Source organism: Buteo buteo, chromosome 10, assembly GCF_964188355.1.
Source record: "Buteo buteo chromosome 10, bButBut1.hap1.1, whole genome shotgun sequence".
NCBI lineage: Eukaryota > Metazoa > Chordata > Aves > Accipitriformes > Accipitridae > Buteo > Buteo buteo.
The window spans coordinates 3408254-3435350 of record NC_134180.1 but is presented as its reverse complement, the minus strand read 5'-3'; the positions used below and the strand labels follow the sequence as shown (position 1 = coordinate 3435350).

Below are 27097 nucleotides of genomic sequence, written 5' to 3'. Positions count from 1 at the left end.
CCCACGCACGGAGAACCGGCCCTACTCGGGGACAGCGAGCGAGACGGGGACGGGAGCCAGAGCACCCTGTGGGACAGGGATGCTCCTGCCATGCAGCTCCATGGGGGGGGACACAGGCTGTGCGTGGGGGGTGAAAGGGGCAGCGGGTTTGGGAGGACACCCTCAGCCCCTACCTGTTCTTTAAGATCCAGTAGCTCACGTTGCGCCCACGCTCCTGGCTCGTGCCGTAGCCCACGGCCAGCATCCCGTGGTTCACCCGCTGGCTGCAAAACATGCTGCTGAAGATACCTGGGAAGAGCAAAGCTGGGGTGAGCCGGAGGCCGGACCTGATTGCTTCTTCTCCAGATGAAAGCAGGGTGGTGGATCCTATTCCCCCAGGCTGGGTGCCCTGGGAAAACTCTGGGGCTCGACAAGGGCTCAGCAGCCCACCCCCTGCAGCGAGGCAGCCCTGCCTCAGTTTACCCATCCGTGCCACGAAGAACGACACAGTACCCGACTTGTAGAAGTGGAATTGGAAGCTGCTGGCGTCCACTGCCACGGACACGGGGCCCACGGTCGCCACCGCCTGCTCCAGTGCTGCCTCGCTGCCCTGGGCCACCAGCCAGATGGCGGAGCAGTTGGCCGCCCTGTCCTGGGGGTTGTATCGGCAGCTGGAGGTGTCCTGAGAGGAGGGAGAGAGTGTGACACCGGGGCTGGGACCCGCCGGCATTGCTCTGCTGTGTCCCCGGGGCCGCCCGCCTTCCCTTACCATGGCCGTGTAGGGATAGACGTGCTCCGAGTTCAAGCCACCATTGTCGTGCACGTACTGGAAGGCGCGGGTCATGTAGCCGCCGTGGCAGCCGTTGTTGCCCAGCTTTCGGGAGCAGTCGATGAGGTTCTGCTCACTCAGCACCGTCAGCTTCCCGGTCCGGTTGAAGACGAGCCCCTCCAAGGCCCCTGTGGCACTGAACGCCCAGCATGACCCGCAGTGACCCTGGGTGAGATGGGGACAGCAAGGGGGTCACGGCATCGCCCCAAAACCTGCCGGAGAGGGATGCCGTGACCCGCCAGAGCTGCTCTCCAGCTCCTCAGCTGCAAAACTGCAGCAGCCAAAACTACAGGAGCTGCTTCTCTGGGTTGCCCAGAGGTTTTTTTTGGTGCTCGGGAGGGTGCTGCTGCTTGTTTCTGCTGCCCAGACTCCTGGCACCCACCACACAGCCCTAGCCGGACCCCCACCCCGAGCCCACCTGGTTCTTTACGGGTGTCACATAGCCCTTCGCCCGCCAGTCCACCTCCACCGGGGTCTTCGGGGCCGCCGACACTTGGAAGAGCGGTGCCGGCTTCTCCCGCCGCACCGGGGTGAAGCCGTTCAGGAGCTGGTTAAACTCCTCGTCGGTCTGCAGGTCACCAAGGGAAAACTCGGGTGATGCCACGAGCGCTCGGCCCGCAGCACCGCAGCTCCCCACCAGCTGGTTGACCCCCGGCAAGCAGCCCACCCCCAGGGGCACCCGCAGCTCCCAACAGAGCAGGTTGGGGTTAGCCGGTCCCTGGATCAAGCCCTGGGGGCATCGAGAGGTCCCCGGACCCCAGATCAAGCCCTGGGTGCCCTGAGGGATCCCCGGGGAAGATGCCGGGTGCGTCGGCAGGTACCAGGTCCCCGTAGTGGTTCATGGCCAGGCGGAAGGCGTGCTGCCCCTGCGACTCTTCCCAGTTGTGCTGCTGGATGCGCCGTAGGTTCTTCTCCCAGACCTCCCGGCGGGTAGCCTCGGTCTCCTGCCACGAGGCAGAGCAGGAGCAGAATCAGAAACGTCCCCCCCCCGGGGGGAATGGGGACATGGGATGGGATGGGTGCATGTGGGTGGCTCTGGGGTGAGACCCCCCCCACCCCGAAGCCAGCTCCAGCAAGTGCTGGGAGGCCTGGGGGTTGCAGGACCTACCCCTGGGTACTCCTTGGCGTGGAGGCTCTTCCACCCTTCCCATGCCTCCTCCAGGGCAGGATCCGGTGCCGCGGTGCAGCCCAGCAGGGCCAGCAGCAGCCCCAGCCGCAGGGCCATGGCACCCAGCTGGGGGGAACGGCGAGAGTTGGGGTCAGAGGGGTCCCCCAGGCCGAGCCCCATGGCTACCAGCTGGGGCCACGGGCTGGGAGCAGGACAAGTCCTTCCAAGCCTGGATTAGAGGAGGCAGAGAAATGCAAACAGAGCGGCCAAGCCAGAGGGAAGAGACATACATTGGTTGCTTCAGCTCAATCAGCTTTTGTGTGGCCACGCTGCTGTTTTGACAGGAGCTTTAGGAGGTCTTAGCCGTTCTTTGGGTGGCATTTAACTGTCCTTCTTAGGAGAGGAACAAGCAGCTTCGCGAGAGAGCAGAGCCTGGACGGCAGAAGGAGGCAAACGCAGACCAAAGGGCAGCGAGAACGGCAGGGACGATGCTGGCTCTCCCCCCTCCCTGCCCCACTACGCTCCCTATGGCCTCTCCCACTCTTTTCATTTGCAAAACCTGCTGGTTTTCTCTGCCACCGGACCGTCCCTCTCCTCTCCTTCCCACAGAAGCATCCCCCTCTGCAGCAGCTCTCCCTGCACCACTGTTAAGGAGCACAGCTAACCACCCCTGCTTGGCAACTCCGCACCCAGCAGGATCTAGCCCCAAACAAAAGGATGAGCAGGGAAGGCAGGGTCATATCTGGACCCCTCCTCAGCAAGGTTTGCACATTCGCTGGCTACAACTCAGCCTCCTGGCTCCAACCCAGAGCAGCTTTGGGACTCGAGGCAAAGCAGAACAGCCCAGCGGAGCAAGAGCCACAGCCACTGGGCCAGGATGAAGCTGTTTTCACTTGAAAGCCAGCAGAAATCTGCACCAGCCTCCGAGCAAGGGGCTCGATCTGGAACCAGAGATAAGAGTTTTTTCTACAGAGGTGGGGAGGCGGACGAGCCGCCGCTCCATACCAATGACTGAAGCCTCGCATCTGTCCCAGCACGAAGGCGGGACGCCCATGTGTACGTGCTTCACCAGAATCCCTCCGTGAGGATTTTCCAGTATCAGTTTACACCCTTTCTTTTTGCCAGCATACACACGCAGCCCTCCCCCAGCCCCGGCCCGGCTCCTGCCACCACCAGCCCCCCTCCACCACAGCCATTTGTCTTCCTCGCATCGCTGCTGCACACCCCACGCCTCCTTTGATGGACCCTGGTATTTCTGAGCAACTTCAGTTATTCTGGGGGTGCTGCTCCGCAAAGCTACGTAGCACGCGGCAGGGCCTCGGCAGAGGAGAGATCAAATGCCTGAGACACCCCTAATCACCGAACACAGAGTTTCCACTGATGTGGCTTTCCAAGAGCGAGAGCCGTTGTCACACCTTTATTCCACGTGTTTTGGGAATGGAGATGTCAGAAAGTTTTCCATTCGAGCATCTTTCAGGGCATGCGGTGGCTTTTCTGAGCTAATTTTGTAGCTCAAGCAGTGTTTTGTTTTAAAAATAAGTCATCTGGAACATCTGTTCTCCCTCCACATCCTCCGCCTAAAAATAAAGCCCCACATGTTGGGTTTTCATGGGAGAAATGCCTCCCAAGCCACTCTCATGCTGAGTCCCAATTCTTGAGGAAGAGTCATTTTTGCCCGGTTTCCCCGGCACCCGTTAACAGCACCCGCCGCTTCCTCCGGCCATTACTGCTCACTCAGGAAATTAACTCAACTTCATGCTACAGCTGCAAATCCTCTATCTGAAAGAGATACCATGAACCCAGCTGCACCATGCTTCATACTCCCATTACCTTTCCCGCAGGACAGCTGGGTGGGGGCCTCCCACATAATTTGTATTTCAATCCCCAGCTGAGCCTCTTACATATTGAAAAGCTCAGGACTGCAGTAGGTGATTTCCCAGTTAATACCTCTCAGGGTTCTCAATCCCCCAAAGAAGAAAACCAACCCCTTTTTATGGCATCGAATAATCCTACAGCTTCAGAAGCAAGCTTGGAGGATCAAAGGAGCTGACAGATTTGTAAACTCTTCTAGACAAGAGCGTTTTAAGAGTGCATTGCAGACATTTTAAGAAACACTTGCTCTTTTGGGACAGGAAAAAGCAGTTTAAAGACTGAAAAGAAACAAACCCTGCAAAATAAAGCTTCTTACCATCCACTGGCACCCACCCGTCTCTAAAGAAGGTAGGGAGAAAGGGGAGCAACTTTTGTCTGCAGATCTCTCTCAAGGAAATTTCAGAGATGTGCAACTTCCTCCATTACGTCCCCTTCCGCCCCTCCAACCTCAAAAGCTGCACCAGGGGTTACTCAACGGGGTGCGTAGCAGAAGCTAAACCACAACTGCAATAGTTGGGACAATTATTTGGGCACGAGGACAAGAAGGGGGCAACAAATATGCTCACATCTATGTTCAGAGAGCAAAATACTCAAGCTGTAAGATGCTTTGCATTTAAAACAAGAAGCCTCCAGCTTGCATGCTCAGGGCATTTAATAGCAGTTTAATTAATGCCTGACTCCCATATAGAAAGGCAAACAGCAAGGCCAGGTTTTGTAAGCTTTAAGCTCCAGAGAGGGCAAGCATAGGCAGGCCCAGGACCTGCAAAAAGCAGCTCTGTGTGTCCTAGCGTGGGATCAGAGCTGCAAGGGCTCAGATCAGAGCAGCTGCATCCCCCTAAGTCATCAGAAGGAGTCAGGGTGCTGGGTGAGGTACCAACCTCCAGCGCCAAGGCTGGTATTCGCAAGCACAAGATGTCTGACTTCCTCAAGGTCATGCAGCGCCTTAATGGCAGAGCCAAGAACACGGCCCAGGATTCCCAACTCTCCACCCTGCATCTTCAATTGCTTGGATCATGCTTCCCCCGAGGAACATCAGGGATTTAATATTCTCTCCACTGCTCGGCACAGAAACCGAACAGAGCGCTTTGCTTTTACCACAGACACGGCTTCGGCTATTGTGAGCCAGCTGCCATTTCCTCCCGAGCCCTCTCCTGCACTCCAAAAACGCACAAGTGCCAGCCAGCGTATCTCTTTCCAATATTTTAATGAGTCGCTACATCTTACACTCATAATTATAAAAGAATAAGAATCCATAAAAATATTTTCTTTTCATAATACGCACTTAAAATACTCCAGGGCAAGTCAACGTGGTTCATTTGGGTTTCATTTTTTTTCCTTTTTGCCCCTGGCAGAACCCTTGGCTTGAGGGGGGTATGTGCTCCCCTGAGGTGCGATTGCTCAATCCCCCCCTCCCCAGAACTGCAGTTCCTGTTGACCAGGTAAATAAAAACCAGAAGAGAGCATTTGCTGAGTAGACGGGCAAGGGGAACAGTCACTGACCCGCAGAGAACTGAAGCACAGCCAATTTCAGTGCACATCTGAAAGCTCAGGGTGTCAGGGAAGGAGAAGGTGGGATCAGGAGGCAGCACAGAGAACAGAGAGAGGGAGGATTTGCATAAATATTATCCATCTTGTGTTGCAAAAACCCAAATGCTGCTGCGATCTCTGGAGAGATGATCTCTGGTTGTAGCCAGCTGCTTCAGCTGCCGTGCTACCTGTTGGCACTACTCTGCTTGTGAGCGGCCATTAGAGAAAGGTATCAGAGGACGCTGTTACCGACCCCAGCCACTTCCTCCATCTGCTCTGCAAAATTAAACTGAAAAATAGAAAAGACTAGTGTTGCATGCTTCTGTAGAGCTCTCTTCACATCCCAGGGCTCCACATTGTCGCAGCAGGGCCAGGACACAGCAGCAGCAGCGATCAGCTCCCCTGGGGCTTAACAATAGGTAGTTCTCTCTTCCCTCCCACTCCTGGCTTAAGGCAGCTTGCTGATTCGGCTCTTCCATTTCCAACACAGGCACTGAGTTCTTGCAGGTAAGAGCATGGGAACTGCAAAGGTGCAGTGGAAGGGGAAAAGGATGGGGGAGAGAGAGATGGACACAAACCTCAGCCTCGGGAGACAGACCACTGTCCATTGATTCCCAGGATAGAGGGAGTAGCAGCAAAAAAAGCATTAACAGCCAGGCCGGAGGAGAGGAACAGGACGAGCAGCCGAGCAGGGGCAGACCTCCAGCTTGGAAAGTGAAAGAAGGTGGCACTGTCCAAAGGGAAGGTGCCCTCCACCCTCCCCCCTCGCTCGGGGGGGGGGGACACCCAGCCCGGATGTGGGCACTCAGCCATTTGTGCTCTGGGTTAGATGGCTGTCGAGGGAGGCGGTAGTGGCAGGGCACAGGAGGGGGAGGATGAGCTGTCAGTGTCCAGTTTGCAGAGGCTTGTGCTCTCAGAGGTATTCTTGTAGAAAGTGCAGCAGCGTGATTTCATAGTGCTCTCCTGACTCAGGGCACCGAATACTGTGTCTCTCATTGGGGTAGATCTGTGCAGAAGCAGAGAGACAGGGCAGTTAGCCAGGAGCAGCTCATTCAGCACAGACAACCCTCCCTCACATCAGCCCTTTTCGCTCAACCCAGTCTCCGTCGGGACAAAGAGCTGCCAGGGAATGTCTAGAGCACCAGCCCTCTCCCCGCCTCATTGCGCTGGCATGTGCTGCTAGTCTGCTCGGCAAGTCAGCCACCTCTGCTGCCACCAGCCAAGTGAGACAGCAACAGTTCAGCGGAGAAGGAAAGTTCCAGGCCTAGGGCAGAAGCCCTGTTTGCAAGTGCTTTTAGATACAGGCCACATCTGCCAGCAATAAAACAGCCACAGTGCCACCTCCCGGCCACCTCTTGGAGTCGAACTAGGCATTTACTGTCATCTACATTGCAACAAGATGTGGAAGCATCTGCCTCCACCTTCTCCTACCCCCCAGAACACACAGCACAAAATGTTTTCTCTTTCCAGTTTTAAGGGACCTTCCCACTTCAGTCTTGTTGTTCCTACCTGCAGCTGGTAAGGTTTTCCAGCCCGGATTAGCTGTGATACCAGGAAGTTGGTGTGAAAAAAGTGCACATTTTCATCCAAAAAGCCATGGAGGATGAGCAAACGATTTGGCCTGGAGATGGGATGAAAGATAGGATGAGAAACCACATAAAAAGCTCTGCAGTGGGTCTGAGCAAAGAGCTGCCAGTCCATAAGCCAAAACTGAGCAATGGTCAGGCAGTCAGAATAGTGTAAGGCCATGGACGTGGTCCTCAACCCCTCCCTGGCAAAGGGGCTGCGGGTACAATGCCCCAGCTTGCTGCAGAAGGCAGCGACCGGCCACATCAGTTAAAATTAAATGGGATAAGAATCCACCCATTCTTTTGGGATTCAGCAGAGGTGCAACTGGTGGCACCAAGCAGGACCCAGGAGCAGGTTTTTAGCAGATCGCTCAACCCCACAGTACTCACTCATTGGGAAGCTTTTCTACATGTAATGCCACAGAGCCAGCCTCATAACCTTGCTGGTTGTTTTCTGGGATATCCATGTACCGCTCAGTATAACCGGTGTCATATGCCATCCAAACTGTGACAGGAGCACCTGCTATAGCAATCTGTCAAACAAATAGGTGGCAGGAGACAGCCTCAATTATCACGTGCTAAAGAGTTCAAGTGTTCCCTGTCTTCCTGAAGAGGAAGGAAAAACAGGCTCTGGACTGTTCTGTCACTCAGACCAGGACTCTTCTACAGCAAACCCACATAAAACCCAGATTCCTCCTCTTGCTATTCTTCTTATGGTCACAATGGGGCAAATTCCTGCATATCGGCACTAAAGGCTTCCCCTTTTCAAGGAGGACTTGTGGAATGATCCATAAACTGTGCTGGGGACTTGGGAAGGGGATTAGGAATAGTGCATCAATTATCTCATTGGATGCTAGGTTAAGTCCTCCATTGGCAGTCACTGGGGAACAACCCCATCCCAGAGACCCCATTCTCATCAAGCCTCAGACAGGTATGATCTGTAAGCAGAATGCAGGACTGTAGCCAGGAGCTACAGGCAGGACTGAGGAACATTTTCACCTGTCCATCAGAAATATCAAGCAAAAAAGCCAACTCAATGCCAAGAGTTACAGAAGCTGAGAGCTAAGTGTCCCAAGGTGACAGCCCCAAGTCCAGACTTACCTTGAAGACGTTGGGTTTACAGATAAGACCCATGAGGGAGAGAAAACCCCCATATGACCAGCCATGTATGGCTACCCGACTCAAGTCGATAAACCCGTATTTTTCTGCTACATAATGTAAACCTTCCACCTGGTCTTCTATTTCCACCTGACCCTAAAAGGCAACAAGGAAGCTCAAGTTAGTGGCTTTCTAAATCTAGAAACTTGAGACAGAAAAGACAAAAGCACCACTCACACAGGAAACATGCAGCCAGGCAGCCTTAGAAAGAGCAAATGAGCAGAGATTCATCAACAGAAGTAGTACATTACCATTTGGTTTTTCAGTGCCCCTTCAAATTTGAGTCCGCGCTGGCATGAACCCCTTCCATCAATCACTACCACAGCATAGCCTAGGGATGCTAGCGTGTTTAGCCGTAAGTACTTGATTCCTTTGAAGGAGTTATTCACTAACTGCACCTGCAGGAGAAGGGAAGAAAAGTTTCAGAGCTGAGCAGCTGCCTTCCAGTACCTTCCTCTGTCTGTCCCACTCTGTAGGATCCCAAGCTGGACAGCAGCCATTAATCAAGCTATCAGAGCCATGCAAATCAGACTCAGTGCTGGAAAAATCATCTGAGGTTTGAAGCAGGAGGTCAGAGCACAGGTCCAGTGCTCCTTGCTAACCGAAGTGTAAGTCTTGATGCATGACCAAGCTACACGGAGCTCTGCTCTGGGCAGCAACGCCATGCCTGACACCAGCAGTTAATTTGGATTATTACCTGAGGGCCTCCATACACAAAGAGCACTGTGGGATGCTTCTTCCCAGGTTGGACATCATGAGGTTTGTAGACCATTCCATAGAGCTCAACATCTGACTGAGTGCGGAAGTGAAAGATCTCAGGTGGGACATAATCTGGGGGACAACCTGCAGAAGGAAGTTCAGACACTAGCAATGCCATAACTGGCAGCAGGCTCTGCCCCTTACCCCACCCAAACAAGCTCATTCTGTTCAAATTTGACCCTAGACAGGGCTCTTTCAATACCAAACCATACCAAGCCTTAGCAATGCCTCTCAGAGAATCCTCTTGCTGGGAAACATACAGCCTCTATGTGCCTGCATAGCACAATAGGCCATATAAAGAGTGAAGGGATCACACAAGAAAACAGCATCAGCTGGGTATTCTCAAAGCACTCTATTGCCATAACAGCAAGATGTGGAAGGTTAAGAACAGGGATGGGTCAAATGGAGAAAACATTTGCAGGAGCAGGAAGGATTCAGGTGCTGCTGTGAGCTGTACCTAAAACCTTAAAGCCTACAGCCTTAGAATGAAGTAGCCGCTGCATCCCAGATACTTGCCCCCTCCCTCTTCAGACAAACCATGAATGAAAAAACACCTAAAACCAGAGTCATGTAAACCCTGGAGCACTGCTTTCACACAAAGCATGAAATAGTAACATCTTAAAAGCCCATATACCATTTCCTGGATGCTATCCACCAGAGATATCTCCTCTGCAAGATAACACAATTCATTTTCCCTCAGAGTTACTTGGGCCACTTCCCTCTCCATCACCTTTGGCTACTACTAGTAGGAAGAGCATCACAGACATAACCGAGCACCAACATGTTCTACAGGACTTACTGGCTGCCTCCATCATGCTAGCCCAGAACTTGGGCTGCTTGTGGAGCGGGTCATCATCAGAGCCACTGAGCTTGTAGACGTGCACACAAGGTGGAGTGCTCACGCTGCTGTAGTGGCTGATGAACATGTCAAAGTTCTACAAATGGGAGAAAGAAGAGTTAGAGGAACAAGGTCTTTCATTTCCCACATCTAATCTCCTCCATGCAGTTCTCAGACAAGAGCTCCCACATCTCAAGCAACCAAGACAAAGAAGCCCTCAGGACTCATTACTGGTCATGATTCATTACCATTCCTAGTTAGGATCCCTGTCAGTCAGGAGACAAGGGCCTCTTGTATCTAAGAAACAACAAACCTGGCTCATTGAACAGCTGTGGGAGAAGCCCGGAGTGGTGAGTCGCACAATTTCTCCAGGAGACTCATAGCTGACTACGTAGAGGTGGTGCTCCAACGGGGTGTCCTTTGTGCCTTGGAAATACACCAGCTTCGTAGTCTCATTGACCCAGATCTATGTGGAAAAGAGAGGGCTCAGCGACAGAAGGATGACAACTACTGCTCCTTTGCTAGTTCAAACAGTCTGTCCCCAAGCAGAGTCAGCTTAAAACACAAATAGACCATGACAGACTGCTCACGGCATTAGGGACCGTACACAACGCCTGTGGCTAGAGAACACATACGCAGCACTTATGGAAAACTGCATATAGTCCAATGAAGTAACAAAAAGCAGTCACTCAGCTTTAAGAGACTCAAAGCATTTGCTTACTACTGAGCATAAAAAGTTGGGCTCTGGTCCCCACAGGTGAAAGTAGGAAGGTTCTGTGCTTAAATATGGCATCTTCCCATAGTACATCTGGATTATAAGGGTATATGTGTATTTTTTCCAGCAATCATGATAATGAATTCCCATCTGTGGAAGGATCAGTCTAATAGCTCTAACAGTACCAAACTTTAAAAACATATTTTAATGTGGCTTGATGTCCAGATAAAGCTGCTTCTAAAAACCAACTGGCCAGCCAGGAATAAAGACTACAGCTGTTAAATACTGCATTCATCCAGCAACAGTAACTGAACTGTTTTCCACCTTACGGTTTCCAAATGCTATTTCTGGCTAACCCGCAGTTTGAAGACCACTGGACAGCAAAGGGAAAAAAATATCCCACTCAATTGGCCAGGAAAACTGGGCAGAGCCCTGTGGAGCAACAAATGCATCAAAATAATTGCTGCTAACACAATTTTAGCCACAACACATGCAGGGAAGAGCTGTGGCCAAAATCAACAGCATGTACAGTGAGAATCCACATGGGGAGGGACAGCAGGTTAATTGCAGATTGAGGAAAAGCAGCAGAAACCAAATGCATGGAGCTGTAGGCCTTTTTAAAAGCGAGAAGTGAAAATCCAGATTAATTGGAAATGAACAGACAAGGTCTTTATTTTGACAGAAGTCACCTGGGAGCATTAAAGATCAAACTCGGAGTTAATTCCTGAAGCAAAAATGGAACTAGGTTTCTACAAGATTAATAAGAATTCATTTCTGTCTATTCTGCAACCAATAACAGATACAGTTTCTCCATATTCTAAATTGCTTTATACTCCCTAGCTGCCTCCTCCTTAAAGGCTCTGCTGAGGGATCAGCTGGAGACCAAGAGTTCACTCTAAGCGCTAGGACATATTTCCAATTCACAAGTACTCATTGGGGTTAAAATGCTTTGGCAAAGGCAGCAGTCCCAAGCTTCTCCACAAAATAGTTCTTTGTTGCTCTTGAACCTCAGACTTTTTTCTTTTTTTATGGCCTGACTCACTCATGGGATTTACCTAAGGAGCAATCTGAAGTCTGATTAAAAAGGCAATCAGTTCAATGTGCACTGGACTACAGCACTTCTGGGGAAAGCAGAGGCAGCAATAAAAAGAGAAACAAAATGAAGCTTAAGTAGTTCTAGCTGGTCCCAGGCGTAACAGGGCGTAGGCCATGACTGTGGGCAGACAATGCAGAGCTGTAGCACTGCAAGAGAGAATAAAAATAACCACTACCTTCGATCCATGCCTCGCCAACACCTCCCATTCCCCACCAGTCAGGGCAATCTCCTCTTTGATAGGACATTTGAAATCATCTAGAAGAAATAACATGAGAATAAATCACTGGTTTCCCCAAAAGACAACACAAGCAGATCAGAGAGGGAGCTCCCAAAGCTGAAACGCCAACAAAGTGCCACTCTTACCCTCACTATGGACATATGGCTGCACCCAGTCATAGCTGCCTTGCTTTAGGACTGCTGTGACTCTGTACAGGTGACAAAAACCTGTTTTGCATTCGTTGGCTCGGATAAAGCAGAGTTCTTCCTCCTCTCCCTCCGGTTGGATAAAAGGATAGAAGATATCATGAACCTGTCACACAAGGCAAAAGACACATCAGTGATTTGTATTGAGACAGCAAAGACATAGCCAAGGGAGTCAGTGCTGAACTACTGGCTTTCAGAGGAAAGGCCATGGGGGAGAAATATCTCAGATGAGCAGCTAGTGGGAAAAAGCCCTTCCGTATTTTCCTATTACCACAAAGAAACCCTGGGTCCACGTAGAAGACTGTGTGCTCTGGGCTTTCCATGGCTACGACCAAAACCAGCACCAGTCTTGCCTCCGAGCTAGACGTTTCAGCTATGTGAGTCCCACTAGATGGTTGCTATTCCAACACCTTAGGAAGGCCATGGTGTGAACTTCAGGCCCCTTGGTTGCTTCAGTACAAAGATGCTTAATCTTAGAGGCCAAAGTTTATTCCCTGACCCCTGTGTCCGTTACCTACCTAAAAAAGTACAACAGATTCCAGGGATTAGGGTTGCTCATGCTTCAAGAAGCCATCTAATCTTGTAATAAAATAACCTCAAAAGAATGGCAGTGTTACATGCAAAAGTGTCAGTGTCCGAAGTGCCTGTGTTCACCAAGAAAGTTAGCAAGAACCGAATGAACAGTTCCAACTACAAGAAAATGGCAGAATCCTCATCTCTTCCAGTGCCGAGTGCATGGAAGTCCTTCTAATGGCTTTATCAAACCCCCTGAATTAACACCAAATCTGGCACTACCAAGGAGCAAAGCAGTCTGCTGGAGCATGGACTAAACTGGACACACAGCCAACATGAAAATGGTTAACTGGGGGAGGAAGGGGAAGCCTGTCTTCTCCCCCCAGCCCCGAGCCTCTTACATTTATCCACACATCAGTGGTTTCTTCATAGATCACAAATGGCTGGACATTTTCTGGCACAGTTTTGGCAAATTCAGCGCGTTGCTCCTCATTCTCTGGGACTGGAATAAAGAGCGCTGGAGGCAAAAGGATTAGCTGCAGCCGTTGCTGAGGTCTGTCTAGGAACATAGCCCAGGCACTGGGGAAAGAAGTTGGAGATGAATGTCAGTACCACAGAATAGATGTCCCTTTCTAACACTAACATGCAACTCTTCCCCTCCCGCCCCCCGGCAGAAAGGATTTAGGCATCTGAATGCAAAGCTTTTCTCATCATTGCTGCTTCCTAATCTCCTGGAAGCTTTGCCAACAAACATGTATTGCCAGACATCTCTGGTATTTCACAGGGGTATCGTTCAGACAAGATGTCTGACAGATTTGCCAGAGTGTCTATTCCAAGGGAGCACTGTTAACAGAACCCTGTCTCCAGAACATAACTCTTCCTTGGACAGCCCCTTCATCAGGAAGCACCATTTGTTTTCTAGCAAGCTCCTAACGAGCTGAAGCGATCACTCTTAAAGTGATCCATTTGTAGCTTCCTCATTGCACGCTGCACTAGCAGGGAAAGGCACAGACCTAAGACAACTGCCAAGTGAAGGAGTCGCTTCAGTCTCAGCCTTGTTCCTCTCCAAGGAGAGTCATTTGAAGTGGTGCTGCACTGCAGGCCTCTCAACATGACAGATGGCAAGCCACCGCTGCATAGTGCGGCTACCCCAAGGCCTGGAAGTGCATCAAGGGAAGTTTCATCATTAAGACAGACTTTCAAAAGAGCCAGTTCTCCCTAGCATCTCAGTGACTGTGGATTTCATGAACTGATATATTCAGCACATTTAGATAAGCTCTGGTGCAGAACATAAGAATCACCTATGGGATTACCTTCTGTAAAGCTGTATGAATTTAGTTTCCAGAGCAGAAAATTAATGATGAGTTACAGAATGCAATCTTCAAAGACAGCTAAGTCACCTTAACTTGATCTGCACAGAAACTAGTTAACAGTCAAGCAAGCTTTTGAGGGGAAAAAATTAAGAGCTTTAAAATTTCAAACCAATCACATTGGTGTGAATTCTGTAACTCTTCAGGGAAGGCTGGCCAGCACAAGGCTGTGTATCACATTTGGAGCAATAGCAAGCTATGGGAGCACACCGGTCACAGAACAATCTTTTCCCCTTGTACACACTGCACAAAGGACTTAGCACCATGCAGACTGCCCACTTTCCCATGATACATTCGGCATTGATCACAATGGACCAATGAATAATGATAAAACTGCTTACAGTACATTCTCATTTTCAGCAGGAAACATTTTGTACTTGTGTTAAACATCTTCAACTCAAAAGAAGTCCCTAGGACCGCTCGCTTAATATATCAACGTCATTTAACTTTGTGGTTGTGACTTAAACCCCACAGCTTGTCACTCTGGTCTACATTTGATTAATTCCTACTTTTAGGGTGTTATAACACTGAAGAAACCAAATACTCATGTGCCATTTCGGGCACTCATGGCTTTAAAACCAGGTCATGACTACAATACAAAGCATGTTGAGGGCCTGTGGTAGTTCAGCCAGGGAAGCCCTTGGGAGCATTAGTTTGGAAGAAAAGCTTATGTACTATTTGCCATCTCGGGTCCATCCAGCACGGGCAATGTACTCCACAGTCGGAAACAATGCAGCAAAGGGTTGCACCAGCTCCTTGTCCTGAGCACACACGATCTGCAGCAAGAGGAAGGTCCAATATCAAATCAGACTGCTACCAGACCTCCCCACCTCCTCCTTTGGAAGCTCAGCAGAATGGGAGAATAAGGAAGTTTAACTACTGGCATCAGCAAGGGTCAGGCCAGGAGAAGCAAGTCTTTCTACAAATGGCAGGAAGAGAAGGGGAAAACAAGCTTCAAAGCAAAATGATTTTGGCATTCAGCCACAGAAAAGGATACAGCCAGGGACTGAAGCCCAGGATTAGATTGAGCTTCAATCCTCCTGCTCTACTATTGACAGCGTGGTATACCAGGCTAACCCTACTTCTTGCTTCCCTCCCTTCTCTCAGCTGCCTCTCCACCAGAACAATACTTTTCAGCATTTTAAAGTTTTTTGTGTTTCTTGGATAAATGCATTATAGAACCAGGTGTTACAACAGGATGAAAACAAAGGCTAACACTGTCTAGGATTTCTTAGTGACCATGTCTTAATTCTAGGGAGTTTCAGAAGCAGACAGCCCTCCTGTGCATTATCCCATTCCGAGTTATTACTTACCTTACCCTTGCTGTCTGTTTTAAATTCTGCCAGTTTTAACGTAATCTTGGGGTTTTTGCTGCCTGCAGAGAAGGAGTGAAAGAACACCACGATGACCAATGTGAACCATAGTTATAAGCAATACAGCTTCCAGAAAAGAACTGACCCTGGTCCTACTAAAATGGCTCTGTGTGAATGTACAAATATCAAATTATGTATGTGAGCAAACACCGGTGTAATCACAAGAGTCATTCTGGGTATGGGAAAAGTTTGCTTTTGCCTTGCCTAGTTGGCTGTGCATGTTCTCAGGAGGGAGAGGAAAGACGGGATTCAAAATGTATTCCAGCATACACCACCAAATATATTCCATTTTCTCAGCAATCCTTTCATTTAAGCTGAACTTTAAATCCCGTTCCTTTCTTGCAGTAGATTTTGGGCTCAGAGACTCAATTAGGCCTCAACATTTACAACCAGCTTCTACATTCTAGTAAGTACCCAGATTAATCATGCAAAGTTTACAGCACAAATTCCACTGCTGCTGCCAGCAGGAGTCAAGAGTTGCATTAGCGGCCCCACGGTATTTCACTTACCTGTCCTGGGGTACCGATAGGAGTCTGTTTTTCTCTCCTCCAAGGCAGGTGAAGGAACATGAATTATCTCCACCTCTGACTCATCCACTTCCTCATACAAGATCCTCAGTGTTTTTAAATCCTCTGAACCTAGGACAGATAGTAAGCATGTTTGCTACAGTGTTTTCCAGCTGTTTCTGACTTGCCTGGAGCACTGTGGCAATACACTCTGGTGCAGGGTGTACATCTCCTGTATAGCCACAGCTCCTAGTGACCACCTGTGAATACTCCTCAGAGCACAATTCTAATCCCTCTGTGTTTTGCTCCTTCAGGTGGCCTCCCCAGAAACAGACCAAACCCAGGCCAAAGGAAAACCCTGCTCAAAATATCATTCATATCAGGGACCAGCAGCAGTTACAGCATCAGAATTTGATAAGCAGAACACTGTCTGACCTTCTGTGGAAGCTGTGGGACACCACCAATAGCCCGTGAACCGATCAAACTCCTCCTGAATGACAAAAGTGGCTACACCAGCAGACTTGGGGTCATCAAGAACATTGGATAAGCCTGGAGAGGAACAAAGAGACTACATTTATATCTCCTTAGAAAAAGCCAATCCAAAAGAAGAATGTACTTGAAAGAAATAAGACATGAGCCCTTCCAGCCCGAATCTGTCAGAAGGCATTTCCTTTTCAATCTGGCAAGAAGCACCAGTTACCTTTATGGCAGTATGTCATCCGCTTCTCCTCTCCTGTCTCAATATTTGCTACCCACAGATCATTGTTATTAATGAATGAAAAGAAGGCAGGGTCAGCAGGGCAGATCTTGGGATCCATTCGTGGCCCTGTGCACTGAGTCTTGATCTCCAGAGGCTTCATTGGAGACACCTACAGCAACAGACACAAACAGCTCTGTACCAAATCAGCTTCCAGCTTCATATTTAAAAGGCCTAAACTACAGATACAGTACAGCCCATGAAATGAGGGCAAACATAGCCCTGATAGGACACAAGAGAAATGACCACAACCAAACAGATGCAGATGTGCAGCTATCGCCAATCAAAACCATTAAGTCCATTTCAGGTGATGGTCATAAAATCACTAGCAGACTCACCATGAAACCATTCTTGCCCCCATCTCGACAATGAAAGAGGCTGTTGCTGGCCTGGAAGAGGAATAGGCCACTCTCACTGTGGAAATCGTAAGATGTTATACCAAAGACACCAAGTCGCTTGCGTTCCCTCAGGAGTTCCTCTTCTCTAGAATACATCCCATGATGAGGGGTTGCCTAGTATTGAAGGAAAGGAAAATCTGAAAGAATCTGCAAGGAGAGAAACGTTCACAGAACAGGAATGCTCCAAGACTGGCACCAACTAGTCTGTGAATGCCCGAAATACAACATACCAGCCAAAACCAGCCAGCAGTCTTACCATACAGGTCCATAACTACTGTATTCTAGGCTACTGGTATGCTCCAGGAGGACTAAACCAACCACATGCCCCAAAGTTCCCTCTACATAAGAGGGATGAATTGCGAGTCTATCATTTCTGCAGTTGGCACTTCAGCATGAACTGAGGACAGCTGCACTTGCTCTGCTTATGCAAATCAGATGTAACCAATTAACTTAATGACGTTATCTACAGCCTTCACAAACAGTTTCCATGTCAGACACTGCAAACAAAAGCTCTTCCGGGGATCTTGAATTACCCTGAAGAGGACTAGCAATCCACATGGGGACAAGAGAGCTAAATTCTTTTCCGCCAGGAATCTTTTTAGTAGGGAAGACAGACAACCACCCTCCACTCTCTTCTTCATCAATGCTGTTAGTGACAAGGGACATTAAGATACTAAAATCAGGGAGGGGAAAATTCACCTTCTTTCTGGTTCACTTGCAATAGAGTGTAGGGCAGGTGCAGCAGTTTAAACTCAACTTTCCCGACTTCCTTAAAAGCAGGAAAGATGACAGACTTGCATTCCACCAAGCACATGAAACAAGCATGGCAAGAGCCCAGACAAGATACCCAGAAGAAAGGCGCACTGTCCTGATAGCATGTAATCTGAGGCAGACTACATGCTAGTTTAGAGTCCTCTTTGCTAGGTCAGCCCTTTGCTTGCCACATCAACTGCTGTTTCACTCCCACTGCCAGCTCTGTTGCACATACAAGTGACTATCTTGTATTATGAAGCAAAGAATTCTCAAGACAACATTCCTACCAATACCATTCTCTGTGTCTTATACGCTGCCATGCTATTATCCGTACTGTTCAGCAGAGTAGTACCCACCATACCAGCCCCACAATATCAGCCAGTTTTCCCAAGCACTGTCAACCCAGGTTTGTCACACTTCGGCTTACCTGAAAGTGATCCAGCATCTGTTTCCATGACAAGAGTAGCAAGGCCTCCTTCCGTACCTTTTTGGGAATCTCTGAGTAAAGAAGGGAATTCTCTCGGCTACCATATGGCATTCCTATTAGGAGGACAAAAGCATCATCCTTCTTAAGATTAGTTAGCCAGGACGAAGAAAACCAAGAACAAACTGAAAAAAAAGTCTGATAACAGAAGGGTTGGGGCTATCCAGAGGCTTTTACCAGCTGTCATTCCCAAGCAGCTCCCAGTTCAATCACAGAATAATATCTAAATTATTTAAATTTAGATATTTATTCAGAAATTTCCCTAAGCAAGATTTAACACTAACCAACCTCTTCAGAATTGGTTATGTCCAACTTTTCTCTCTGTGGACTGTTCAACCCATGCCCTAGATCCACTTGAAAAAAGCCACTCCCTGAATGGGTGACTCAACATTACTCTCCACATTTCTCAGCCAGAAATTTGCTACGGGGACCTCATTCAGGCCAACGCAGCAGCCTGCAAGAGGGGAAGAAAAAGCTTGGAAGCTCTAGAGAGCCCATTCAAATGTGAAACAGTATACTACATAGTCAAAAGACCTTATTATTTTATGTAAGCCTTTGACTGTGGTTATCACATAAGCTACTGGCCTTCATCCAACGAGAAATAAAATATCCTGACACACGATTTTGGGAGTTTCAACAAAATCAAAGACCATGAACTTGCCCTCTATGTATGCTGTAGAGACTCCCTAGATGAGAATTTCACACAGAGAAACATGCCCTGATATTGTCTACTCTGCACATGTTCTGGGTAAAACAGAAAGATTCTGAGCTGGTTCATCCAGCAGTACAGTTACTTAAAATTAAAACTGAAATATTAATAAGTACTCAGGAAGCAAAGCAATATGTGAGCATATAATCCACAGAGATACAGAAACACCAAAGTGCTGAGCATGTGGTGTTTAATATAAGCAGCATCTGCCACGATACAACATAAAATTCTACGGGGATAGCCCAGGAATGATTTAAGATGTCCAAACAGAAAAAACTGCAGATAGGAACAAATTACTATATATACACACATTTGACATTCATCCGACTGTGACCTGGACTTCTCTTCTCCTTATATTAGTACTTTCTACAATGACCTCAGACTGACTACAATCAATCAGCAATTACAAGAAAAATACTGCCTTCCTCCCCAAAAGACATTATACTTTGCTCCCAAGTGGAGAAAAGTATTCAACCCCTACAGTAAAGTTCTTCAGAAGTCTTCATCCTACTCTTCGGCATGAAGTCACTAACAGTATTCACATAAAAACTTGTAAATGTTATTTAATGTTGGGACAGTAATAGCACGCTGACGTTAAACACTTATGAACTGCTGAAATGGATTCTGAGTATTTCACAGTGCACAGTATTCAACTCAAAAGATACTCGTTATGGCAAAAGAAAGAATCACCATTTACCTTTTATTAGGAATGCCTGAGAAGACGTACACCAGTATTACCTGGCAGATACTGATCTTAAATGATGGATCAATCTGCTCTATGCCCTACACATTTCCTTAAGGAAAAGAACACTGAAAAGACACTCGTGTATCTTCATTCCTGGTTCTGACTCCTGTAAGAGTCACGCCCATGCAGAACACCAACCAGCCAGTAGCTAGTCTGGTTGCCATATCATACAACAGAACAACATTAAAATATTTTTAAATTAGCCACTTAGATCCTTAGTTCTTTAGTCATCTAGATCAAAAACCTGTATCAAAGTCAACTTGGCCTTGAAATACATTCAGCTTTAAGTCTTACTGTTCAGACTCAACAAGAAAAAGAAGCCAACTCTGGATACTGCCCTTTGCAGTAGCACTTGTGTCGTAAGAATGTATGAGGAACTGTAACAAATCAAGTCACTGGCGCACAGGAGCTGCTTAATGACAAAACAAATCAGTCCCTCAAATCCAGCATCCTATGTCCTACAGTGACTTACACTCAACTCAAAAAAGAAGGAAAAAAAAGCAGGGTCATTTCAGGAAAGCAGTTGCTGTATGGAGTTGCACATCAGGCAATTTCTTTACTAGCCCAGTAATGATCAGCTCATGCCCCAAAGCATAACAAACTCTTTATAGTCTATAAAGCTTCCCATGTTACCAACCACAAAATTATCCAGTTAGTAAAATCCAACCACTCTGTCACTAATTACACTGTGGCTCCAACTGTAATGAGGGACCTGTACAACATAGCATTCTGCTGTTTTTCAATCCTACTGTAAGGAAGAGGATATTTCCCTGTGAATACCACTAATAGCTCATTCCCACCTAATCTTTGTTTTTCTTCCCCCTACTCTTGAAAGCATTCTACCTACATGGTACTTAATAAAGCAGGGAGACCCCACCACCCTGCCATTAATACCTTGAACTTACAACATATAATTAGTAATTACTGACAGCAAATTCCTTGGACAGTCATTCTGGTTGATCAATCAAGTAAATCCCATTTCTCCTAAACTACAGAGGCACAAGATAGTCCTGAGTCTGAGGAACATCCCTTCTCTTGCCCCATCACCTAGACTGACCTGGGCTGCCAAAGGACTGCATTCACATCTCCGTCACAAGGTAGGTCTGGCTAGCCAACACTTCCCCTTAGCAGAAAACCTGTGGTTAAAGTGCTTGTCTGAGACTGGAGAGGTCTCTGCTCAGTTCCAGGCACTGCTATAGATTGAGCATGTAAACCTTGAGCAATGTTACTTAATCTCAGCTCCCCCATCTCATAAATGAAGATACCTCCCATCCTTTTCCTCGCCTGTTTAGACTGGAAGCTCTCCCATAACATATTCACACCCGGCGTCTGGCATGCTGGCTTACCCAGGTAATAAAGACGATGAGAGTGCGGGCTGGACTCTTCTGTTTTCCGGACAAACTGGAAATCATGGGGAGCTTTGTTCACTATCATGCCCGAATACTTCCTGCTGCTGTGAATAATGTCACGCAGCCCATCCCAAGAATGCTTTTGCACCTGGAATTGGGAAGGCACATCCTCCATCTCGACCACTTCAGAGCTGTCTGATAGTGTGTCCACTGCAGTCATCCTCTCTTCCCCTTCAGAACTGGACAAAAAACTGAGAGAGAAGTTGAGGGAGAGAATTAAGCCTTAAAATCAAGCAGGCATATTTTGTTGCTTAGGGAAAGCTCTAAGCATGCACCAAGCTTAAGAGAACAGGCACTCCTTAAACTACAGATCCTAGGATTCTCTGCACTCAAAGATTACATTTTAAACATACATCGACGTACTATGAGGAAAAGTCCATCTCCCATCCCATACTGAGTCCTGAAAATGAAGATACTAACCTCAGAAAACTTGCTCTCCCAGGACTAGTTCTAGAAATAAGCTGTTAAAGGAAGTACAAGCAGCAGTTCTGGTGCAGAAAATAATCAGCTTGACTCAAAGGAAAAACACCCCAGGAATTTGGATGGATAAGTCATCAAAGCTATGACCTATCGTAAAGGCACATAAACTTCTGCCCTGGAAGACCAACAAAAGTAAAGTCGCCTTCCTATCCTAAAGGAAAGCCTGCTCATCACTTAGAGGTTTAAGCTCAAGCACAGCACCTCACTTACCTGAAGAGCTATTGCAGCCAGGAATGAAGTAGGAGAGATGACAAAACAGGAAAAAACAGAGCAATTGCCTTTGCTAACAGAAGGACGACAGCAGTAACAGACCCTGGTCGTATCCTGCAAAACGTGGCATGCATTCCTCATACATTTCCAAGCTAGCAGTTATTGAATGAGAGTCTACAAAAAACGCCTCCACATGCAACTACAGCAAATGTTAATTTGAGGAGAGGTGGACTAACAGACTTGCCCAAGGTCAATGATGTAATCTATTGCAAAGCAGGAATGAGCCTAGGACTAGGGAAACCAGTTTTTGTCACCCCATTCGAGAAGCTGGATTTCACTCTGTGAGGACATCAGTTGTTTTGGGGGTACTCAGAAGAATGCTACAAAGAATTTCAGAAGAACTTCAGTTTACTGAAAAAATTAGGCTGGAGAAGTTTGCTCCAGGGAGACAGAATCGCTACCTTTGACACAGCATCAAGATGGCAAACCAGTGACTAAGGATTACACCAAGAAAGGCCTTGTCCTCAGCAGCACCAAGATATGAATTTCCAAATTACACGTTTCTTGAATGCTGCCTGTCATTTGGGACAGCGACCTGCATTCTGACAGAATAGCTTCTAAGAAATAGCTGTCATACTTAAGGATTAAGGAAGAATTACATGAAAACCAAATCTTGAAGACTTCGGACTCAGTAAGATGCACAATGAATTCTTTCCCAGCAAAGAGAATCGGGGGAAAGGAAAAGGATGGTTATTTATATCACCACAAGAAAACACTCGCCTCTGCCCATTTTCTACCATGACTATTTTTCAGGAGAACCCTGAGTGTTCCTTGAGGATTCCCCACCAGCTTGCACCTTCTAACAAACTCTCTAAAAGGAAGTTCTCACCTAGTTTGACATCTTATGCAATTACAGCAGAAGATGAGCAAACCTAAACCAAAGTACAGCTGGACTTCCTTAAACTACAGGCACATAGTACAAGGGCTGTAAATATAACCATATCTTCAAACTGCTAAGTCCCTAAATTGTACAAAATGTGCGAATAATAACAACACAAGAACAAGCTCCTGAAATAAATCTGTAGGTACTCCTGGTACCTACTGCCCAGCAGTAAATCCACAGCTTGAAAATGAATAAAGAAGAGTATTTTCCAATCAAAGCCAGGCAGGAAGCCCAAGTAAAACCACAAAAGAGAATGTGACGGGATGTTCTAAGACTGAGTGTGTCTGTGGCCTCTACTGCCTATATCCAGGTTCTCCATTACAGCAACTAACATTGCATCTGAAGGCAGAAGTGTTGCCTATCAAAAACACATGACAGGAAGACCACAAAACCCCATAAACTGGGTACAATTCTCTCAACCCAATGCCACTGCAGGTCAAGTCAGACAATTAAAATAATCCGGCTTTGGCTCAAGACACCTGACCCTTAGGTTACTCTCATAAAACTGGTAAAACTGTCTTACTCAACCAGTTTGACTCCTCACAAGGGAAAGTTGCACCTTTAAGGGCTCAGAACAGTCCACAAGTGTAATACTGGCAACTGTCCCAAATTGAACTGGAGGCTGGAGCCCCTTCCAAACTATATCGCCGTGATGTTATGATTCACTAGGGAAGTGAAAGGCATAACTTTTAGCTCGGTACTGTTCTCATCCTGGTGATTTTGACACTGGAACAGAGTGGAGCAGTGGGCTAAGCAAAGTAGCCATCACACAAAGTTATGCAAAAGTGTTGGGAAATACCACTATCATAGCTGGAGTGTGGTGGAGTCTCACAAAACTTAGGTCCTGACACAATACAGAGTAAAAAGAAAATCCAATTTCTTCATCCACCGCTACAACCATCTCTTGGACAAAACGTAGCAAGTATTTGGCAACACCATCTACATAAGTAAACAAGTATAAGCAGTAACTTATCTAACTGAAATCGCAGACTGAATTTTGGGATTAAATTATTCAAAGGTGAGTTGGATCAAGACACCAATTTTAACCATCTGATTCTTAGACAGTCTTGAAACTTCAGCATCAACATAGCACATCTGAGATTTACACCTTACTGGAGAAACACTATCCTTTACAGTCCTCACACTGAAACATTGATTTAGATGATTCAGTGCTGTTGCAGAAGCACTGCTAACCCCACTCCCAAAAACATCTAGCTATCCCTTGGAGGTCTTTTTCATGCTTTTTCTGCTCTGCCTGGCCAGGCTAGATGGATGAGGCGTACATCCACCAAGCCCTCCTTCAGTGGGAATGCGTTAATCTGAAGACAACAAGCAAGCACAGGTGGGACATCAGCACAGGAAAAAAAATTGTAAAGCTTGGAACTGGAAGTCAGTGAAACAAGTTATCTTCCTGAGTCACTTCCTGACCCACAGATCCTGACACAGAGCTCCCCAGGCAGAATGATATACTTGGGATTTTTCAGAAACCTCATTTGCTCCAAGAGGTGATTATGGCTCTGTCCCACACAACCTAAAGGTCAGTAAAGGCCCTGGGAGTAACCAGGACACATACCTTCTCCAACTTCCTGCAGTCTCGTTTTCCAGACGAACCCTCTTTATCTTCTGCATTAACTATTCAGCAAGCTGGGCAGGACAGGAAACTAGGAAGGAAGAGGACAAAAGCAAATTTCATATAACTGCGGTTTCTCCCGTCATAGGAATAAGGCCATATAAAAGCATCCTCCACAGGTCACATTTCCAACTGAGTGGGGAGGCACAAACAAAATCCTTGGTTTGCACTTTACAGTCCAAATCTGTTCTGCCAGCACATGCTGGATATTAACAGCCCAGATAAATCTGAGAGAGATTTCTTCACCTGAACAATGGGACTCAGTGAACTCTGTGGCCTGCCTCTTTCTTTCCTACAAAATTCTTCTTAAAATCTGAGAATCCTCAGTACTGACTCTACCTTTTATTCCCCTCCCCAAATCCTGAAATTCTCAGATGTAGCAGGTACTAAGAATTGAGAAAACAGAGGTCTGGTCCATACATTTTCAGGCAAGAGTCAAACAAAGGACACCATAAGGAGCCAGACAGAGGGTCAGCAGCCCCACTACTAACAGCGTCACAGTCCCACCTGGGACATAAAAAACACATTTGTCTTCCAAGCCAGACTGCTGCTTCCCTCTGCCTCAGCCTGATGCCATGGAGGAACCCTGGCTCACCACACAAGCCCATTTTCCATGAGCATAAGAAGGTGCTACCTTCACTATCGTCCTCTCTGCCCAAGTACATTGAAGTATAAATATTTTTGTCTCCTCTTCAAGAGAGCTCTGAATCACAGACACACCCGAGACCTGCCGCTGTCTTTTGCCAAGGCCCCTGCTCTGCCCAAACAGCCATTTCTCCAACAAAACCGCACTCACAGAGGATCAGGAGAGACACAGCATCACAAAGAAGCGCCAGCAGTGAAGCTCCTAAACTGCAGAGGAGAACAGAGAGGGACGAAGTAGCAGCATTCAGTAATTTAAGGGCAATTTTTGATGTAAGCATGAAGGGCAACAGGAGCGATGCTCAGGAATGCTGAGTAACCTGGTCTGATCTCACAGCTGACCCTGCTCTGAGCAGGGGGTTGGACTAGAGACTTCCCAAGGTCCCTTCCAATCTCAGTTATTCTGTAATTTTAATCATTCAGAGAAACATCTCACCCTCATCCCACTTGCCACAGCTCACACGTTTCACAGAGAAAAGGAACAATAACATCCTCCAATGCTGAACCCAGAGGAAAAGAAACTGAACAAAACAGACATGAGAAATCAGATACCCGGCATGAATCATGATACTCATTTGTCAGCGAGACCCCGAGGGGCCTGCTGGTGCATTCAGGAAGAGCCAAAGCAACACAGTCACCTAGAGGAGCCCTTACAAACGTGTCCCTGTCATGGCTGGGAGCTCAGAGATCTCCTTCTCCAAAAATAAAAGCAACTGAGGGTGGAATAAACCAGTGGGGCTTTCTGTACAGAGGGACGAGCTTTGGCAAAGGCTGCCAGCAGCCCATGTCCATCTCTGCACTGCGAGTGGGGCTGAAAGCCCTGACAGGGAGCTCCTGCCCTTGCTGCAGGGGGAAGGCCAGGCCAAGGGTTAGCAGGAGAGGGGGGAGCCCAGGGGAAGGAATACCCCGACCCCCCCACCTCCCTCCACTGCTGGAGACGGCTCTTTGCCTGTGGAAAAAGAGGAGCGAGCAGCTTCTCCTCTGCCTAGGTAGAGCACAGGCAGCTGGAGGGGGGGGACGACAAACATCCCCCTGTCCCTGTCCCAGGACAAGGCGTCCCGCCCCATCAGCCCACCCCTGGGGGGGGGTATGCTTGGGGGGGTGAAATGCAAACAACCCCCTCAGGGCCAGGCGGCCCTCCCACGCCTGGAGGACAAACCGTGGGAGAACAAACACCCTCCCAGGGCAAGGGGTGCCCGCCTCCCAGCCCCTCCAAAACTCTGGGGAGGGGAAAAGATACAAGTCGGGGGGGGGGGGGGAAATACCCAACCCTCGCTCCCTAAGGCACCCCCCCCAGCCGAGGGGAGGCGGTGGGGGGGAATGCGGCCCACGGAGGGGAGCAAACACTCCTTCCCCGGGGTCACCGCCTCACCTCCCCTGCCCGAGCCCTACCCGTAGCGGGGGGGGGGAAGCCCTCCCCGCCTCACTTACCCGGGGCGCGGCGACGACCTCCCCCTGACGGGTGTGGGGTGGGGGGGGCAGCTCCTCAACGGGAAAAGGGGAGGGGGGGGGGGGAAGCGGCGGCGGTGTCGGTGGTGTTGGTGGTTCCGTCAGTCCCGCTCCATGTCCCGGACACTGGGCAGCCCCGGAAACGGGGGAGGGGGGACGGGGCGGAGGGGAGGAGGAGGAGGGGGGGGAAAAGCGGGGGGGGGCGGCGGCCTGCCACAGGGCGACCTTTTACCCGGTGGCGGAAGTGGCGGGCGCGCGCGGGGCGGGATGGCGGGAGCGCGCGGGGGGAGGGGGGGGGAGGTGGAAGGGAAGTACCAACTCGGGGCGGGGGGGGAGCGGCGGCTGGGAGGAACCACTCTGTGTGTGTGTGTGTGTGTGTGTCCTCCTGCGGGAGGACGAAACTATTCTTCCTCGTGAGCGGGGTAGAGAGAGAATTGAGGCTGGCAGAGGGTAAAAAAAAAGGCACAAAGTGAATAGTCTTTCCTCACCCAGAGTCAGAGACGGGCTCTTAATTCAGCATTTACTGCCGCCGTGGGGCAGTTGTAGTGCTTTTCTCGGCCCTCGCTGCGGGCTCCCCCTCCCACCCCGGCGGATGGTTCGGCCCAAGAGGCTACAGTTGCTGAGGGAGGCCGGGAAAGATTATTTCAGCGGGCGTTGGTGGTATAGTGGTTAGCATAGCTGCCTTCCAAGCAGTTGACCCGGGTTCGATTCCCGGCCAACGCAAAAGCTTACTTTTCTTCACTCTAATCTTTTTTTTCCCGCTCCCCACCGATTCCAAAGCTAATTCAGGACGTGCCTACACGCGAAGTGCCTCGCACGACTGCGTTTTACCCACCTGAACCCCGGCGGTCGAC

The 27097-nt window shown here is 48.6% G+C and overlaps 2 protein-coding genes and 1 non-coding gene across 12 annotated transcripts in view; 1 reads left to right on the top strand and 2 right to left on the bottom strand.

The window, feature by feature from the left end:
- LOC142035704 (procathepsin L-like) overlaps nt 1-5978 on the bottom strand; it is a 6936-nt gene extending 958 nt beyond the window's left edge. Inside the window, exons 1-7 of one of the 6 annotated variants that reach the window (XM_075038055.1) lie at nt 5894-5978; nt 1917-2042; nt 1630-1752; nt 1227-1376; nt 749-973; nt 493-661; nt 174-288 (exon numbers count right to left, since the gene is read on the bottom strand). In XM_075038055.1, the coding sequence (XP_074894156.1) occupies nt 174-288; nt 493-661; nt 749-973; nt 1227-1376; nt 1630-1752; nt 1917-2042; nt 5894-5962 (977 nt within the window). In that variant the 5' untranslated portion in view covers nt 5963-5978. The other 5 variants (XM_075038057.1, XM_075038059.1, XM_075038058.1 and 2 more) reach the window with 5 other exon arrangements.
- DPP9 (dipeptidyl peptidase 9) lies at nt 4976-27097 on the bottom strand. 5 transcript variants are annotated; one of them, XR_012651938.1, is made up of 22 exons: nt 26226-26369; nt 24096-24183; nt 20827-21080; nt 17970-18082; nt 16730-16903; nt 16335-16503; nt 16070-16183; nt 15638-15766; nt 15069-15130; nt 14431-14531; nt 12787-12964; nt 11813-11978; nt 11625-11704; nt 9952-10104; nt 9600-9735; nt 8739-8884; nt 8293-8439; nt 7985-8137; nt 7274-7416; nt 6825-6936; nt 5894-6321; nt 4976-5604 (listed from the first exon to the last, which is right to left on the bottom strand). XR_012651938.1 is itself a non-coding variant. In XM_075038039.1 (22 exons), the coding sequence occupies exons 2-22, from the start codon at nt 24149-24151 to the stop codon at nt 6229-6231; spliced, it is 2583 nt and encodes an 860-aa protein (XP_074894140.1). In that variant the 5' UTR covers nt 24152-24183; nt 26226-26370; the 3' UTR covers nt 4976-6228. The 5 variants fall into 5 exon arrangements, 4 of the variants coding, with proteins under 4 accessions (XP_074894140.1, XP_074894137.1, XP_074894136.1 ...); XM_075038039.1 differs by having other exon boundaries at nt 4976-6321; nt 20827-20881; nt 20978-21080; nt 26226-26370; XM_075038036.1 differs by lacking the exon at nt 26226-26369 and adding an exon at nt 27079-27097 and having other exon boundaries at nt 4976-6321.
- Nucleotides 26895-26966, top strand: TRNAG-UCC (transfer RNA glycine (anticodon UCC)). Its single transcript has one exon. It is a non-coding gene; the product is annotated as a tRNA-Gly (tRNA).